At 41.7% G+C, this 14,801-nt stretch overlaps 1 protein-coding gene across 1 annotated transcript in view; it reads left to right on the forward strand.

Annotated features, from left to right (window-relative positions):
* Positions 1 to 13,431, forward strand: part of LOC125446475 (apolipoprotein M-like) — a 29,860-nt gene extending 16,429 nt beyond the window's left edge. The window contains exons 3-6 of the mRNA XM_048520084.2: positions 774 to 844; positions 3,442 to 3,552; positions 7,755 to 7,853; positions 12,243 to 13,431. Coding sequence (XP_048376041.1) covers positions 774 to 844; positions 3,442 to 3,552; positions 7,755 to 7,853; positions 12,243 to 12,262 — 301 coding nt within the window. The 3' untranslated portion in view covers positions 12,263 to 13,431. The remainder of the gene's footprint in view (positions 1 to 773; positions 845 to 3,441; positions 3,553 to 7,754; positions 7,854 to 12,242) is intronic.
* The last annotated feature ends 1,370 nt before the right edge of the window (positions 13,432 to 14,801 follow it).

Consider the following 14,801-nt stretch of genomic DNA (forward strand, 5'->3'; position numbering starts at 1 on the left):
AGGATGTTTCCTCCTGTGAGTATCCAGAACTAGGGTCATGGTTTAACAACAAGAATTCATCCATTTAAGACAGAGATGAAGGGGGAAATAAAATCTCAGAGGGTTAAGAGTCTTTGAAATTCCCTCTCTCAAAAGGTCGTGGTGCAGAGCCTTTTAAATATTTTTAAGGCACAGCTAAATAGATTATTGATTACCTGGGATCGGCAGAAATGTAGAATTGAGGTTAAAATCAGATCAAACATGATCTTATTGAATGGAGGAATCTACTCTTGTTGCTTGTTTGTATGTAGTAGGGAGAATGATACTACAACACTAATTATTCTCTCCTCCTGTATCAATGAATTAGATTAATCTCCACCAAGGGTAGAGAGAATAAACAGTATTTTCAGGGCAGAGAGAATGAAAAGTGTCTTCAGCAGAGGAGGATAGAAAGAGAGAGTGATCATGAAGGAACGTAGGACACGGGACTGAAAACATGCATTGGGCCATTTGGGTCTTGAGCCTCTTCCCACATTCAATGTGATAATGACTGATCTGGCTGTGATCTCAGTTCCACCTTCTTGTCTGTCTCCCATATGTATATAAAAAAAACTAACTTGGCCTTGAATAATTCAAGAATGGGAACAGATAGTGGTCAGGATATTCAGATGAGGCCAGAGGGTGTTTATTGTCTTTGGTAGAGGGGAGAGAGTGAATCCTCAGTGTTGTCAATAGATGAGGAGAGTGAGATAACGGCATAACCCAGAATATGATGTTTTGATGTTGCTCCATAGATCAATGAAGTGTTTGTCTCGACAGTGGATCTACCACATCAACAACAAGACACAGGAGATGATCCTGGAAGGTAAGTACACAACATAGGCAACTCCAGCAATATCTTCAGAGCTCAAATCCCCCTGTTCATAGAGTAACATTTGTGCCATACAAATGCCAGGTAATGACCACCTCGAATAAGAGTCAATCTCATCACTGCCCCTTGATATTCAACAGTATTACTTTCAGTGAATTTCCCCACAATCAACATCTTTGAGGCTACCATTGACCAGAAACTCAACTGGACTCGCCATATAAACACAGTAGCCGACAACAGCAGCTCAGAGGTTAGGAATACTATGGCAAGTAACTCATCTCCTGACTCACCAAAGCCTCTCCACCATCAACAAAGTACAAGTCAGGAGCGTGATGGAATACTCCCCATTTGCTTCAATGAGCGCAGCCCCAACAACACTCTAGACACTCGATGGCATCAAGGACAAAGCAGCCCAATTGATTGGCACTACATCCACAAACATTCAATCCCTCCACCACTGACAATCAGTAGCAGCAGTGTGTACTGTCTGCAAGATGCACTGCAGAAACTCACCAAAGATCCTCAGGCAGCACCTTCCAAACTCATGACCATTTCCACCTAGCAGGACAAGGGCAGCAGTTATATGGGAACAACACCACCTGCAAGTTCCCATCCAAATTACTCACCATCCTGACCTGGGAGTATGTCGCTGGGTCAAAATCCTGTGTGTTGCAGGTTAATCTACGGATTGTGCTAACTAAGGTTCAATAAAGCAGCTCGCCACCACTTGCTCAAGAGCAACAAGGGACAGGCAATAAATGCTGTCCAGCCAGCAATGCCCATGTCTTGTGAGTGAATAAAAAATATACTGCAGACACATTGCCAAAGGCAGAACATCGTTTCATACAGGCAAATGCTTTGTTCATGCATAGTTCTCAATATTAATGCTACGTTACTCTATTAACTACATGGGAATGTTCTACACAAGGACAAAAAGAAGCTTTCCGTCCCTTGAATCTGTTCCACCATTGATTGTGGTCAAGGCTCCAAATTCCTCAATACTTGTCTTTGTACGAACCTATATACTACCAAAGTAAGGTTCATTAAAAAATGTTCAATAACATGTGGGCATTGCTGGCTAGACCAGCATTTATTTCCCATCCCTATTGGCCTGGAGGAGGTGTTCTGAACTACTTCTTTGAACCACTGCAGTCCTTGAGATACAGAGAAATTTACAGTACTGTTAGGAAAAAAAGTTTCAGGATTTTGGCTCAGAGAAGGAATGGCGATACATTTCTAAGTTAGAACAGTGTGTGATTTAGAGGGGAACCTGCAGGTGGTATTATTTTCATATATCTACTGCCTTTGCTTCTCTAGGTATAAGGGGTTGTGGGTTTACTTAGAGGGTGCTGTCTAATTTAACTAACTTTATTTTGAGTGTTTCTAAAATTGATCATCCTTTATGTGAATAAGCATTTCCCAACTCCTCTCCATAATAGCAACATCCCATCACTCACTCACATTCCACCAGTAGACACTTCTAACATTTTATACTCCCCATAAGGTAAAACTATCTTGCATAATCTCTCATGCATAATGCACACAGGATGATTAAAGTCAGTGGTGGTCATTATTGAAGGACAATTATTTCAGCTCCAGGCCAGAACCACAGGAACTTCTCAGGATCATGTCCTAGGCCCAATGTCTTCAGCAGCTTCATTAATAACCTACCTTCTGTTGCAAAGCCGGCAACTAGGGAAGTTCATTGAGTGTTCAGTACTATTCACTAGCCGACAGATGTCTGGGACAGCTCAGTGGTTTGCAGTGCTGCCTCACAGACCAGGGACCTGTGTTTGATCCCAGCCTTGGGTGATTTGTGGAGTTTGTGTGTGGACCTCGCATGATATCCCCTTGTCTGCATGGGTCCCTCTGGGTGCTTTGGTTTCCTTTCAAAGATGTGCAGGTTAGGTGGATTGGCTATGCTTCAAAAGAAAAATAGACCCCTAGTTTCAAACAGTGTGTAGGTTAGTCATGGTAAAAGCATTACTACACTGCAATGATTCTAAGTTCAGGTCAGAAGCAGTCTATATCCATATGTAGCAAGGAGAGGGGGGAGGAATGATCAAACTTAGGGTCAGGAGCTGCAAACGGGATTCATGCAAAAGTGTCATGCAAGCAATGACCACCTCCAGTGAATGTTTAATGGCTTTAACACATTAGACACTGGGAAGATCTTGCCTTTTCCCTCTACTGAGAATTGATGGTGCAGTAGGTCAGCCATTCTCTTTTTACTATCTGCAGGTGGACAGGTGAGTGGATCAGAAACTTCCTTACCTCCTTCAGGACTGGATAGGACAATGAGTTTGAAAACTTGTGCTGGCAAATCGTGAAAATGGCAAAGAATCCCAGCTAACTGAGCTCCAAACAATAGACACTGACATTATTTTTTTAAATCAGTGGTACAGTCAGTCAAACACTGTCTTAAACCCTTCTAGGACTGGGTGGGCCAGTGGGTGTATCCTTTCCCTCTGTGGGAATGCGCAGGGCAGTCGTTTCAGGCAAGATCAATGAAAGAGCCTCTACGCTAGTCAAAACCACAGATGTACTGGTTTGATTCTTACACATCTTTTCAATTTGTCTCCTTACTTGAGGCCGGCCTTATCTGAAGACGGAGATCTTTGTGAAGGAGGATGATGACTACATTGTGCTTTTGGAATCACAAGATAAAGGATCAGAGCATTTCCGAAGGCTGATGCTTTATGGTAGGAACCACGCCGCAGGCACATGCAATGTCAAACACAGGGATAAATGAAATGCAGAGTCTTTTTCCATCTTACAATTTCCCCCTCATTTAGTTCTTTTAGTATTAAATGGTTGGCTTCAAAGATTAGGTATGCATTTCACTAGGATAAGAGATGAATAGATGATCTAATTGAAGTGGCAAAGTACACGGAAATCGTTTCCTCTGTTGTGGAGAGTTTAGAGCAAATGAGTGTCACATTAACTTTACAGCTAGTCCCTTTAGGGCGGAAATCTGCAAGTATTTCTTCAGCCAGAGGGTGCTGGATATCTGCAACTACTGAGAAGATGAGGGGGTGGGTCAATTGATAAATTTCACAACTGAAATTGCTAACGTTTTAATGACTAAAAAAGCATAAATAATTGAAGTCTCTTTGTTACTGAGATTTAAGCAGATGGATGCTTGAAGTAGAAATTCTTTATTCTATCAAGTCTTTACAAAAATGAAGAAAATTTAACACTAACCTGGGAGGTGCAGCATTTTACATTCACATCCACAGCTTGGCTGAGGAATCCTTTGTCTGTCTGACTTCACATGACCTGTCTGACAAAGGCAACCCCTTCGGGACAGAGCAGGTGTCCATCACCAAGCGTCCCTACTCGGTGCCCACTATCATTGCTGTCAACAATTTGAAATAGCTTCATTATAAATATCAAAAAGGAGTTAACCCTGTTATTCCAACAACTCATATGTAAACCTGAGTGAAAGGTCACCCTGTCTCCATAACTCATGTTCAGCTGGCATAACCATAATCGATTCCTTTGCTAAGAGGTTCTGTGTATTCAGTAAATGCTATCTTCACCAGTTAATGTCTCTCTCTGAGACCCGTAAACAAATTGGTAGATCAGTTCACTTACTATTTAAAAACATGTTCCTTAAACTCATGCGTGCATCAGCTTTGTAGATATCTTCCTCTCTCATACTCCAACAGCCGCCTGTTTCTGGAGTTTGACTTATATGCCAGTCAGGGCTTCTTTTCAGCTCAGCCTAGTTGGTGACTGGTCATAACAGCACCTCTGCTATTAGGGAGCTCTTCTCTGCTAAAACTGGGCGCTGCCTGCTATCTTCTGGGTTGTTCTGGCTTCCTGTGTTACTGGACTCCTGCTGCTACGCAACACCAGCTCTTTTTCTCTAATGCACCAAATTTTCACCACAAGGTGTCAAAGACCCCATTTAAATGAACTAAAAGTAAACTCTACACAGCATGTTACCACTCACAAAATAAATCTAAAATGAAATGAAAAACCAAGGCTTCCCCTTCTTTACAAACACAAGGACAGAATTTTAATTTCATTTTAAAGCTGAACATGTTTCTTTCAATGTAGAATCCAAACTCTCCAACAATAATCTATTATGATCATTCATCGCATAACCAAACATCGCTCAGTTGGGTAAAGAATCATTTTGCCATTCATTGCCACCTTATGCAGGAAGCTCGTCTGTTCAAGCACTTGCTGGTGGTAACTGACTGCATATTCTAAAAGCAGTACTATCTTTAAAGTGGTATCAGAGATAATGGGAACTGCAGATGCTGGAGAATTCCAAGATAATAAAGTGAGGCTGGATGAACACAGCAGGCCAAGCAGCATCTCAGGAGCACAAAAGCTGACGTTTCGGGCCTAGACCCTTCATCAGAGAGGGGGATGGGGAGAGGGAACTGGAATAAATAGGGAGAGAGGGGGAGGCGGACCGAAGATGGAGAGTCCGCCTCCCCCTCTCTCCCTATTTATTCCAGTTCCCTCTCCCCAGCCCCCTCTCTGATGAAGGGTCTAGGCCCGAAACGTCAGCTTTTGTGCTCCTGAGATGCTGCTTGGCCTGCTGTGTTCATCCAGCCTCACATTTTACTATCTTTAAAGTGGTAAACTCGGGAGCCTTTTGAAAACTTAGTTTCTTAGACTGAATAGATCTTTTACCCCTGGTTACCTTGAAGTATTTAAGCGACCTTATCTGTTGCTAATCACCATGCTGTCGAGCAAAACAATACCATTTAACTTTGCTCCTTTTTGTACTGGGTCTAAGGGCCTGTTGTGTGAACAACGATAGAGCTGTCAGTGAATCTAAACAAGAATAGCCTCTAGTCTCAACCATAAACTGCAGTTTATTGCATGATAGCACATAATGATGGCTAATTAGACATAGTAAATAAGACAACCTGAAGCTAGGAATGATGTCTTGTCCCATCATTGAAATCTTGAGCTATACTCCTTATTCCCACCTAAAATCATCCGATTACATGGAACTTAGTGCAGTCTGCTACATTAACCCTTTCAGAACCATTACCTCACACGAGTCTTCAGTACTATTATTGGGATTTTGTCATGGTCTAACCTATGCAGTATACAGTGTCTTCAGTCATTTTCTGATATCACATGGGAGTGAGTCAAATTGGATGAATAATGGCATTTCTGATATTGCAGACTTTGAGAGGAGGCAGAGATGGCTCATGGACATGGCACATTCATTTGGTGCCAGGTGCAAATGCAGCATCCTGGGCTTCACTAACATTGATGATGACATATTTGTTGTGGTTCCTCCTCCTATTATTGTGTATCCATTATGATAGAACATAGAACATTACAGCAGAGTACAGGCCCTTCAGCCCTCGATGTTGTGCTGACCTGCCATACCAATCTGTAGCCCATCTAACCTACACTATTCCATGTACGTCCATATGCTTGTCCAATGGCAATTTAAATGTACTTAAAGTTGGTGAATCTACTACTGTTGCAGGCAAAGCATTCCATACTCTTACTACTCTGAGTAAAGAAACCACCTCAGACATCTGTCCTATATCTTTCACCCCTCAATTTAAAGCTATGCCCCCTCATGCTCACCGTCACCATCCTAGGAAAAAGGCTCTCCCTCTCCACCCTATCTAACCCTCTGATTATTTTATATGTCTCAATTAAGTCACCTCTCAACCTTCTTCTCTCTAACAAAAACAGCCTCAAGTCCCTCAGCCTTTCCGCGTAAGACCTTCCCTCCATACCAGGCAACATCCTAGTAAATCTCCTCTGCAAACTTTCCAAAGCTTCCACATCCTTCTTATAATGCGGTGACCAGGACTGCACAGAATACTCCAAGTGCGGCCACACCAGAGTTTTGTACAGCTTCACCATAACCTCATGGTTTCGGAACTCGATCCCTCTATTAATAAAAGCTAAAAGACTGTATGCCTTCTTAACAGCCCTGTCAACCTGGGTGGCAACTTTCAAGGATCTGTGTACATGGACACCGAGATCTCTCCGCTCATCTACACTACCAAGAATCTTACCATTAGCCCAGTACTTTGCATTCCGGTTACTCCTACCAAAGTGTTATTAACAAGACTGGATGCTGAAGAACAGCAGAGCTTTAAATCCATTGATTGAGATTGGTTAGCTCTGCTAACAGATGCTGTTTCCAGTACTTACCATACAAGCAGTTGTGTTGTAACTTCACAAGGTTGAAATCTCATGTTAGTGCTGCTCCGAGCATGCCTCTCTGCACTCAGTATGGATTCATTTAGTCACAATTTTATGTAGGGATATGGATAAACATTTAAAGGGGAAACATGTGTAGAGGAAAGAAGAGATGCAAGATTTATTGGACAGCTCTGTCATGAGGTGGTACAGACACAATGGATGGAACAGCTTTCTTCTGCACATCTATACTTGTGGGGCATAAGGGTGTAAGAAAAATCCAGGGCTTCTGGCACTAGTGGGTCCTGCTAGTAATAGTCAGTTTCAAATCAATCTAAGACATGTTATGACACACCTCTGAAGGAGGCTTTCTGGAGCAGAGATTGGGACATTATTGCTGCACCAACCACAGCAATTGTATAATCAATCTGAAGGCAATGTAAAGGATGATGGAAAAAAAAATTCCAATCAATCTGTTTGGAAAGACAGGGGTGGGATTTGAACCGGGCCTCCTGGTGCAGACAGACTGATCTTGCCACAAGTCACCATTCCTGCCAGTTATAAAGGTGATAGCACACTGGTTTATAGAATTCCAACATGCAATTTGTACCAGGGTTGTCAACCATCGTGTTGTAGCCATTGATTGTTGCCAAACTATCAATAAACATGGACTATGCAATTAAAACCTCTCCCGCACCCCCCCAAACCCCCACCCTGCCACACTCCCCTATCTACTCGACTTTCCTCTTCTCTCTCAATACAGGAAGATCTCCAACCTTAAGTGATTTTTCCCGCCTGAAGTTTGAACACCGTGCCAATTGCTTGAACCTAACTGCCATTCTTGTTCTGGAACAGGCCCAAGGTCAGTAACTAGGGGCATTTCCTCTTCAAACCCTCTTTTGCTTTATGTCCTAAAGATGTTGGTTGTGTTAGAAAATTAAACAAATTACTCAATCAATTAATTAATTAAATAACTAAATAAAATAAAATAACTAAATAAACTGAACTGACAAAGGAAGTCAGGAAATATATCAAAGAAAAAGAGACAGCCTATAAAGCAGCTAAGAGCACTGGGAAATCAGAAGATTGGGAAGGCTACAAAAACAAACAGAGGATAACAAAGAGAGCAATAAGGAAGGAGAGGATCAAATATGAAGGTAGGCTAGCTAGTAATATTAGAAATGATAGTGAAAGCTTCTTTCAATGCATAAGAAACAAATGAGAGGCAAAAGTAGACATTGGGCCGCTCCAAATTGATGCTGGAAGGCTAGTGATGGGAGATAAGGAAATAGCTGAAGAACTTAATAAGTACTTTGCGTCAGTCTTCACAGTGGAAGACGTGAGTATTATGCCAACAATTAGGGAGAGTCAAGGGGCAGAGTTGAGTATGGTAGGCATTACAAAAGAGAAAGTGCTAGAAAAGCTGAAAGGTCTAAAAATTGATAAATCTCCTGGACCCGATGGGCTATGTCCCAGAGTTCTGAGGGAGGTGGCTGAGGAAATAGCAGAGGCTTTGGTTGTGATCTTTCAAAAGTCACTGGAGTCAGGGAAAGTCCCAGATAATTGGAAAATTGCTGTTGTCACCCCCTTGCTTAAGGAAGGATCAAGGCAAAAGACAGAAAATTATAGCCGATTAGCCTAACCTCGGTAGTTGGTAAAATTCTTGAATCCATTGTCAAGGATGAGATTTCTAAATTCCTGCAAGTGCAGGGTCAGATTAGAACAAGTCAGCATGGATTTAGCAAGGAGAGGTCGTGTCTGACAAATCTGTTAGAATTCTTTGAAGAGGTAACAAGTATGTTAGACCAGGGAAACCCAATAGTTATCTATCTAGACTTCCAAAAGGCCTTTGATACAGTGCCTCACACAAGGCTGCTGAGCAAGGTGAGGGCCCATGGTGTTTGAGGTGAGCTACTGGCTTGGCTTGAGGATTGGCTGTCTGACAGAAGGCAGAGAGTTGGGATAAAAGGCTCTTTTCCGAAATGGCAACCGGTGACGAGTGATGTCCCGCAGGGTTCAGTGTTGGGGCCACAGCTGTTCACCTTATATATTAATGATCTGGATGAAGGGACTTGGGGCATTCTGGTGAAGTTTGCCAATGATACGAAGATAGGTGGACAGGTAGGTAGTACTGAAGAGGTGGGGAAGCTGCAGAAAGATTTAGACAGTTTAGGAGAGTGGTCCAGGAAATGGCTGATGAAATTCAATGTGAGTAAATGTGAGGTTTTGCACTTTGGGAAAAAAGAATACAGGCATGGACTATTTTCTAAATGGTGAGAAAATTCATAAAGCAGAAGTACAAAGGGATCTGGGAGTGTTGGTCCAGGTTTCTCTAAAGGTTAACTTGCAGGTAGAGTCCGTGATTAAGAAAGCGAATGTAATGTTGTCGTTTATCTCAAGAGGGTTGAAATATAAAAGCAGCGATGTGCTTCTGAGCCTTTATCAAGCTCTCGTTAGGCCCCATTTAGAATACTGTGTCCAATTTTGGGTCTCACACCTCAGGAAGGACATACTAACCCTGGAGTGTGTCCAGCGGAGATTCACACAGATGATCCCTGGAATGGTAGGTTTAACGTATGATGATTGGCTAAGGATCCTGGGATTGTATTCATTAGATTTTAGAAGGTTGAGGGGAGATCTAATAGAAACTTACAAGATCATGTATGGCTTAGAAGGGGTGGACGCTCGGAAGTTGTTTCCGTTAGGCAGGGAGACTAGGACCCGTGGGCACAGCCTTAAAATTAGAAGGGGTAAATTTAAAACTGAAATGAGATGACATTTCTTCAGACAGAGAGTGGTGGGCTTGTGGAATTCATTGCCACGGAGTGCAGTGGAGGCCAGGACGTTAGATGCCTTCAAGACAGAGATCGACAAATTCTTTATCTCACAAGGAATCAAGGGCTACGGGGAGAGTGCAGGGAAGTGGAGCTGAAATGCCCATCAGCCATGACTTAAATGGTGGAGTGGACTTGATGGGCCAAATTGCCTTAATTCCACTCCTATGTCTTATGGTCTTAAAATGGTGTGAGTTGATGAAAGAAAGAACTTTCACTGCCTCAGGTTATCCCAAAGTTTGACAGATTTAGCAGTTCTTACGATGTAGCAAGCCAGGTAGAGGAGGGAAAATCAACTGATCTAACACATTTGGATTGCCAAAAGGTATTTGAAAAATTTCCATATAAAAAGGTGCCAACACAAGCCAACAGCTCATAGTTTTGGAGGTAGAATATCAGCATGGATCAAAGATTGGCTGATCAGAGAATCAGGATAAATGGGTTTTTAAGTGATCTGCCACAGAGATCACTGCTAGAATCTCAGCCATTTACAATCCATAATGATTGAGATGAAGAGACTGACTGTAGTTGACAAATTTGTTGACAAAGGTACAAAAGAAAGTTGTCAGGACAATGCAAAGAGTCTGCAAAAAGGATATAGATAGGTTAAGCTTGGCTCTAAAAAAAGGTTAAATGGACATTAACATGTCTGCTTTGGCTGAAAGAATAGGGAGGCAGTGCATCAATCAGAGAATGAACAACAATGTACTTTATGTGCAAGGACAAAACATTCGCATGAAAGCATAGCAAATAATTAGGAAGGCAAATGAAATATTAATCTTCATTGAAAGGGAGATGAAATATAAAAGGTAAGTTTTTAAGTAACTGTATGGTGCATTGGTGAGGCCAGACTGTGTACAGAAAACTGTGTATGGTTATGGTCTCCTTACTGATAGGGGGACATATCTGCACTGGAGACAGGTCAGAGAAGCTTTGCTATGGTGATTCCTGACTTGGGGACATCAACTTATAAAAATGAGGTTGAACAGATTTTTGCTGATAATTACTGGGGTTCAGAGGGTGACCTTACTGAATAAAGATGGGATTCTTGACAGGACAGATGGTGAATGTTTCCTCTCATGCCAAAATTGAGCACTAGAGGGGGAGGAGTTACAAAACAAGTGTATCCCATTTAAGACCGAGATGTGAAGTAATTTTTTCTCTTGGGGGTCATTCATCTTTGCAAAACAAGTGTATCCCATTTAAGACCGAGATGTGAAGTAATTTTTTCTCTTGGGGGTCATTCATCTTTGCAATCCTCTTTCCCTAATGAGCAGTGGAGGTGATGACCTTGTGCTATTATCACCAGACTAATAATTCAGACACGCAGGTAGTGATCGGAGGACACAGGTTCAAGTCCTCCCATGGCAGACGGAGGAATCTGAATTCTGAACAAATCTGGAATTAAGAGTCTAATGATGATTATGAAACCATTGTTGATTGTCAGAAAAAGCCATCTGGTTCACAAATGTCAACTCGTGCTCTCCGGACAATTAGGGATGGACAATAAATGCTAGCCTTGCCAGCAATGCACACTTCCTGTGAACAATTTTTTTAAAGAAGTCATCAACAAATTCAGCAAGGAAACCCTGGAGGGAAGCAGGCTGAAAAGTGGAGTGTCAGCTGCAATCAGATTAACCATCACCTTATTGGATGGCGAAGGAGGTGTAAGGAGCCAAGTGGCTTACACCTACCACTATTTCTTAAGTGCTTCATTGGCTATAAAATGTTTTAAGTAAAGGCACTATTGCAATATAGGTAAAGTGAAAGTCAATATTAGATACACAATTAATAATGACCAGATAATCGGCTCCAGCAATGTTGTTCAAGGGATAAATATTTGTCTGGACACAAAGGAAAACTCAGCATCTGTTCTTCACAATGGGCAAATTATGAGTTCTTTTACATGCATCTGAGGGGACAATATGGAGGTTCAGTTTAACATTGTGCCAAGACGACAACAACCTTTGATAGTGCAGTAGTTGGAGCTAGCAGCCAGGTTTATTCATCACGTCTCGGGAATGGGACATTAAGTCTCAACTTTTGTGACTTTGAGACAGGAAAAGCCATTGAGCTACTGTGCACATCCATCAGGAGGCAGTATTTGGTGTGTTACAAGATCAGAATACATTAAATCCAATGCACAGACATCAGCTAAAGACAGGATCAAGCCAGTGGGATTCTGAAACTGTCAGCGGTACATTATGTGCCCAATCCACAGAGCTGTTGGTGTGTCATTGCCCACAAAACAGTGAGGTCAAAACCTTCAAAACAAGAGGATGGGGGTGAGAGGAAGGTCTAATATTAAGACTAAGATTAATATTAAGACTAAGACAAGGATAGCACTGAAAATGAGTTTCATTCCACATGCTTATAGTTTTGACATCGTAGTAATTATTTTTCCCCTTTTCCTGCAGAGCCTTGTGAGATTTCTTGAATTAGAATTTCCAAACTGCATGACCTTGTAAACCAGGACCACGAGGGCACAACTCCTGAACTGCCTCCTCTGCACTTGTTATTGGCTTGCCTTTTTGTGGAACATTGGATGTAACCATCTTGTTTGCTGATGATTAACTTGATTGTTTTACAATTCAGTTTGGTTACCTTTGGAAAACCAAAAAGGAAATGCCCCTCTGAAGGGGAAGGAGGGTATAAGTGTGAAAGAAGAAACCAGCCCCCATTATTTACTGTAGGGTTTCTTCAATAAGATTTATTTATCGCTTTTCACTTGCCGAAAGGGGGCTACAAAAGGGGGCGACCGCAGATGGTCTCAAAGCACTTTGCATACAGCGCCATAGGACCAGGAGGCAGCCATTTTGAGTCTGCTCTGCCATTCAGTGAAGTCTTCGCTACTCTTGTACCTCACCTCCACTATGCCGCTCCCTGTTCTTACCCGCCCTCCCCACATCCAAAGTCCAGAGAGGTACTGGTTAGGTGCAAAGTTTCAATTCTTTTGACCCCGTTTTCTTTTGCTGCTCCCTAAATGCTGAGGCACTTCTTCCTGTTCCAAACCAAGTTGGATTATCTGAATGCAGTGGAGATTGGACATTTGAGCTCTGAGTAAAACACACCCATAATTGAAACAACCAATGCTTTTTGTTCAATTTAATGTCTCTTAATTTATGCTCATGAATGCAAAAATCAGGTGTGTTCTTTAATGGGTGTGTGAATAAGAGAGTATTTTCCTGTGTTTACTGCACCCAGGCACTGGAACAGTTTGCTTCAAAACCTGATTTCATTTTTTTTGGGTATCTGAATAAAAATCCAATATCTAGAAATGTGCAACCCATTAAGAAGTGTAGAGAATCAAAATGTTGAACATCAGACATTACTAGTGGTAACTGTGCGCTTCTGTGTTTGTGTATTATATATATAAACGGACAACGAATAAAGGTCTTCTGTCTGTATTGGAAGGTTGTGGAATATTGTGGATACTCAATGCACACCAACAACACAATGATATAGCTCCGATTGTATACAATATTGCCAAGAAGAATTAAGGACTGGAACAACTTTTCACAAACTGTCATCTCTATGTCCTTGAAGGACTCATTTAACAAGAATGTGTTAAAACCTTTCTTTTCCCAATAAATGCGACCAATGAGACATATTGTGCTCCTCTTTTGATAATTCTCCACTGGAAAAGAACAGAGGGCAATTTTATCAAGAACCAAGACGAAGCTACGATAACACAGAAAAACAGTTAAGGCAATTAGAAGAATTAAAAAAAAGTTTGGAGTTGATATACAGATCATCATAATCTCAATTCAACAGACCTGTCTTCTTGGGTGGACACAGACTTTTCTTTTTGTTCCTTTTCCAATCCCATCCCCCTTGCTTAAAATCTATCACATTTCTAACTTTTCCCAGTTCTGATGAAAGGTTGCCAATCTGAATTAATTCTGTCCCCTCATGCAAGATGCTGACAGACTTGCAGCATATTTTCAAATGTACCTGGATGATCTAATTGAATGAGGGAACAGGCTTGAGGGGCTGATAGGCATGTTTTTGTTGTCACGTAAGTTGTTTTTTGGGCTTAGAGAGAGGTTGGGTTAAGGATAAGAACAGTGGAATCTGGGGCACGATGAAATATTCTACACTTGCCTAAATGATACAGCTCCAACACTCAAGAAGCTCAACACCATCCATTACAAAGCAGCCTGCTTGATTGGCACCCCAAACACACCTTTCAATATTCACTCCCTTCATCAGTGACTGTAGTGTGTACCAGATATAAGATGCATTGCAGCAAATCACCAATGTTTCTTTGATGACATCTTCCAAACTCGTGACCTCTATCCCGCAAGAAGGACATGGGCAACAAATACACTTCAACACCACCATCTGCAAGTTTCCCTCCAAGCCGTACACCATTCTGACTTGGGATTAAAATTAATGTTCTTTTACTGTTAAAATCCTGGAACTTCCTCCCTAACACCACTGTGCATGCATCAACACTGCATGGACTACAGCAGCTTCAGAAAGCTCCTCACCACCCCCTTCTCAAGGGCGATGAGGGATGATCACAGAGGGTATACGAGTGTCAACCTGTTATGGCTCTGGAATCGTATACGGGGATTCAAGTAAGACCAAGATAAGCAAGATAGATTTTCCTTTTCTGAAGGGCATAGTGAACCAGATGTGTTAACAGCATGCTTTTAATTCCAGGTTTATTAACTTAATTCAAATTTTATCATCTGTCATGGTGGAATTCAAACCCATGCCCTAGAAAATTAGGTTGGGTCTCTGATCATTAATCCAGCAACAATACACTGTCATTGCCTCCCCTAATGTACTGTGCAATGTTTCATTTTTATCCCACCGTAATGCAAGTTAAATTTGATGATAACGTGATACACAGTAACTTTAAACGTACACAAAATATCAATAAAAGTATTGATTTTGAGTGGCAATTCTTAAACCGATTTATAAAGTCAGATCAGATTTCTTTTTGCATAAAAGTGTTTTTTGTAGCC

This window comes from Stegostoma tigrinum, chromosome 34 (genome assembly GCF_030684315.1).
Source record: "Stegostoma tigrinum isolate sSteTig4 chromosome 34, sSteTig4.hap1, whole genome shotgun sequence".
Classification (NCBI taxonomy): domain Eukaryota; kingdom Metazoa; phylum Chordata; class Chondrichthyes; order Orectolobiformes; family Stegostomatidae; genus Stegostoma; species Stegostoma tigrinum.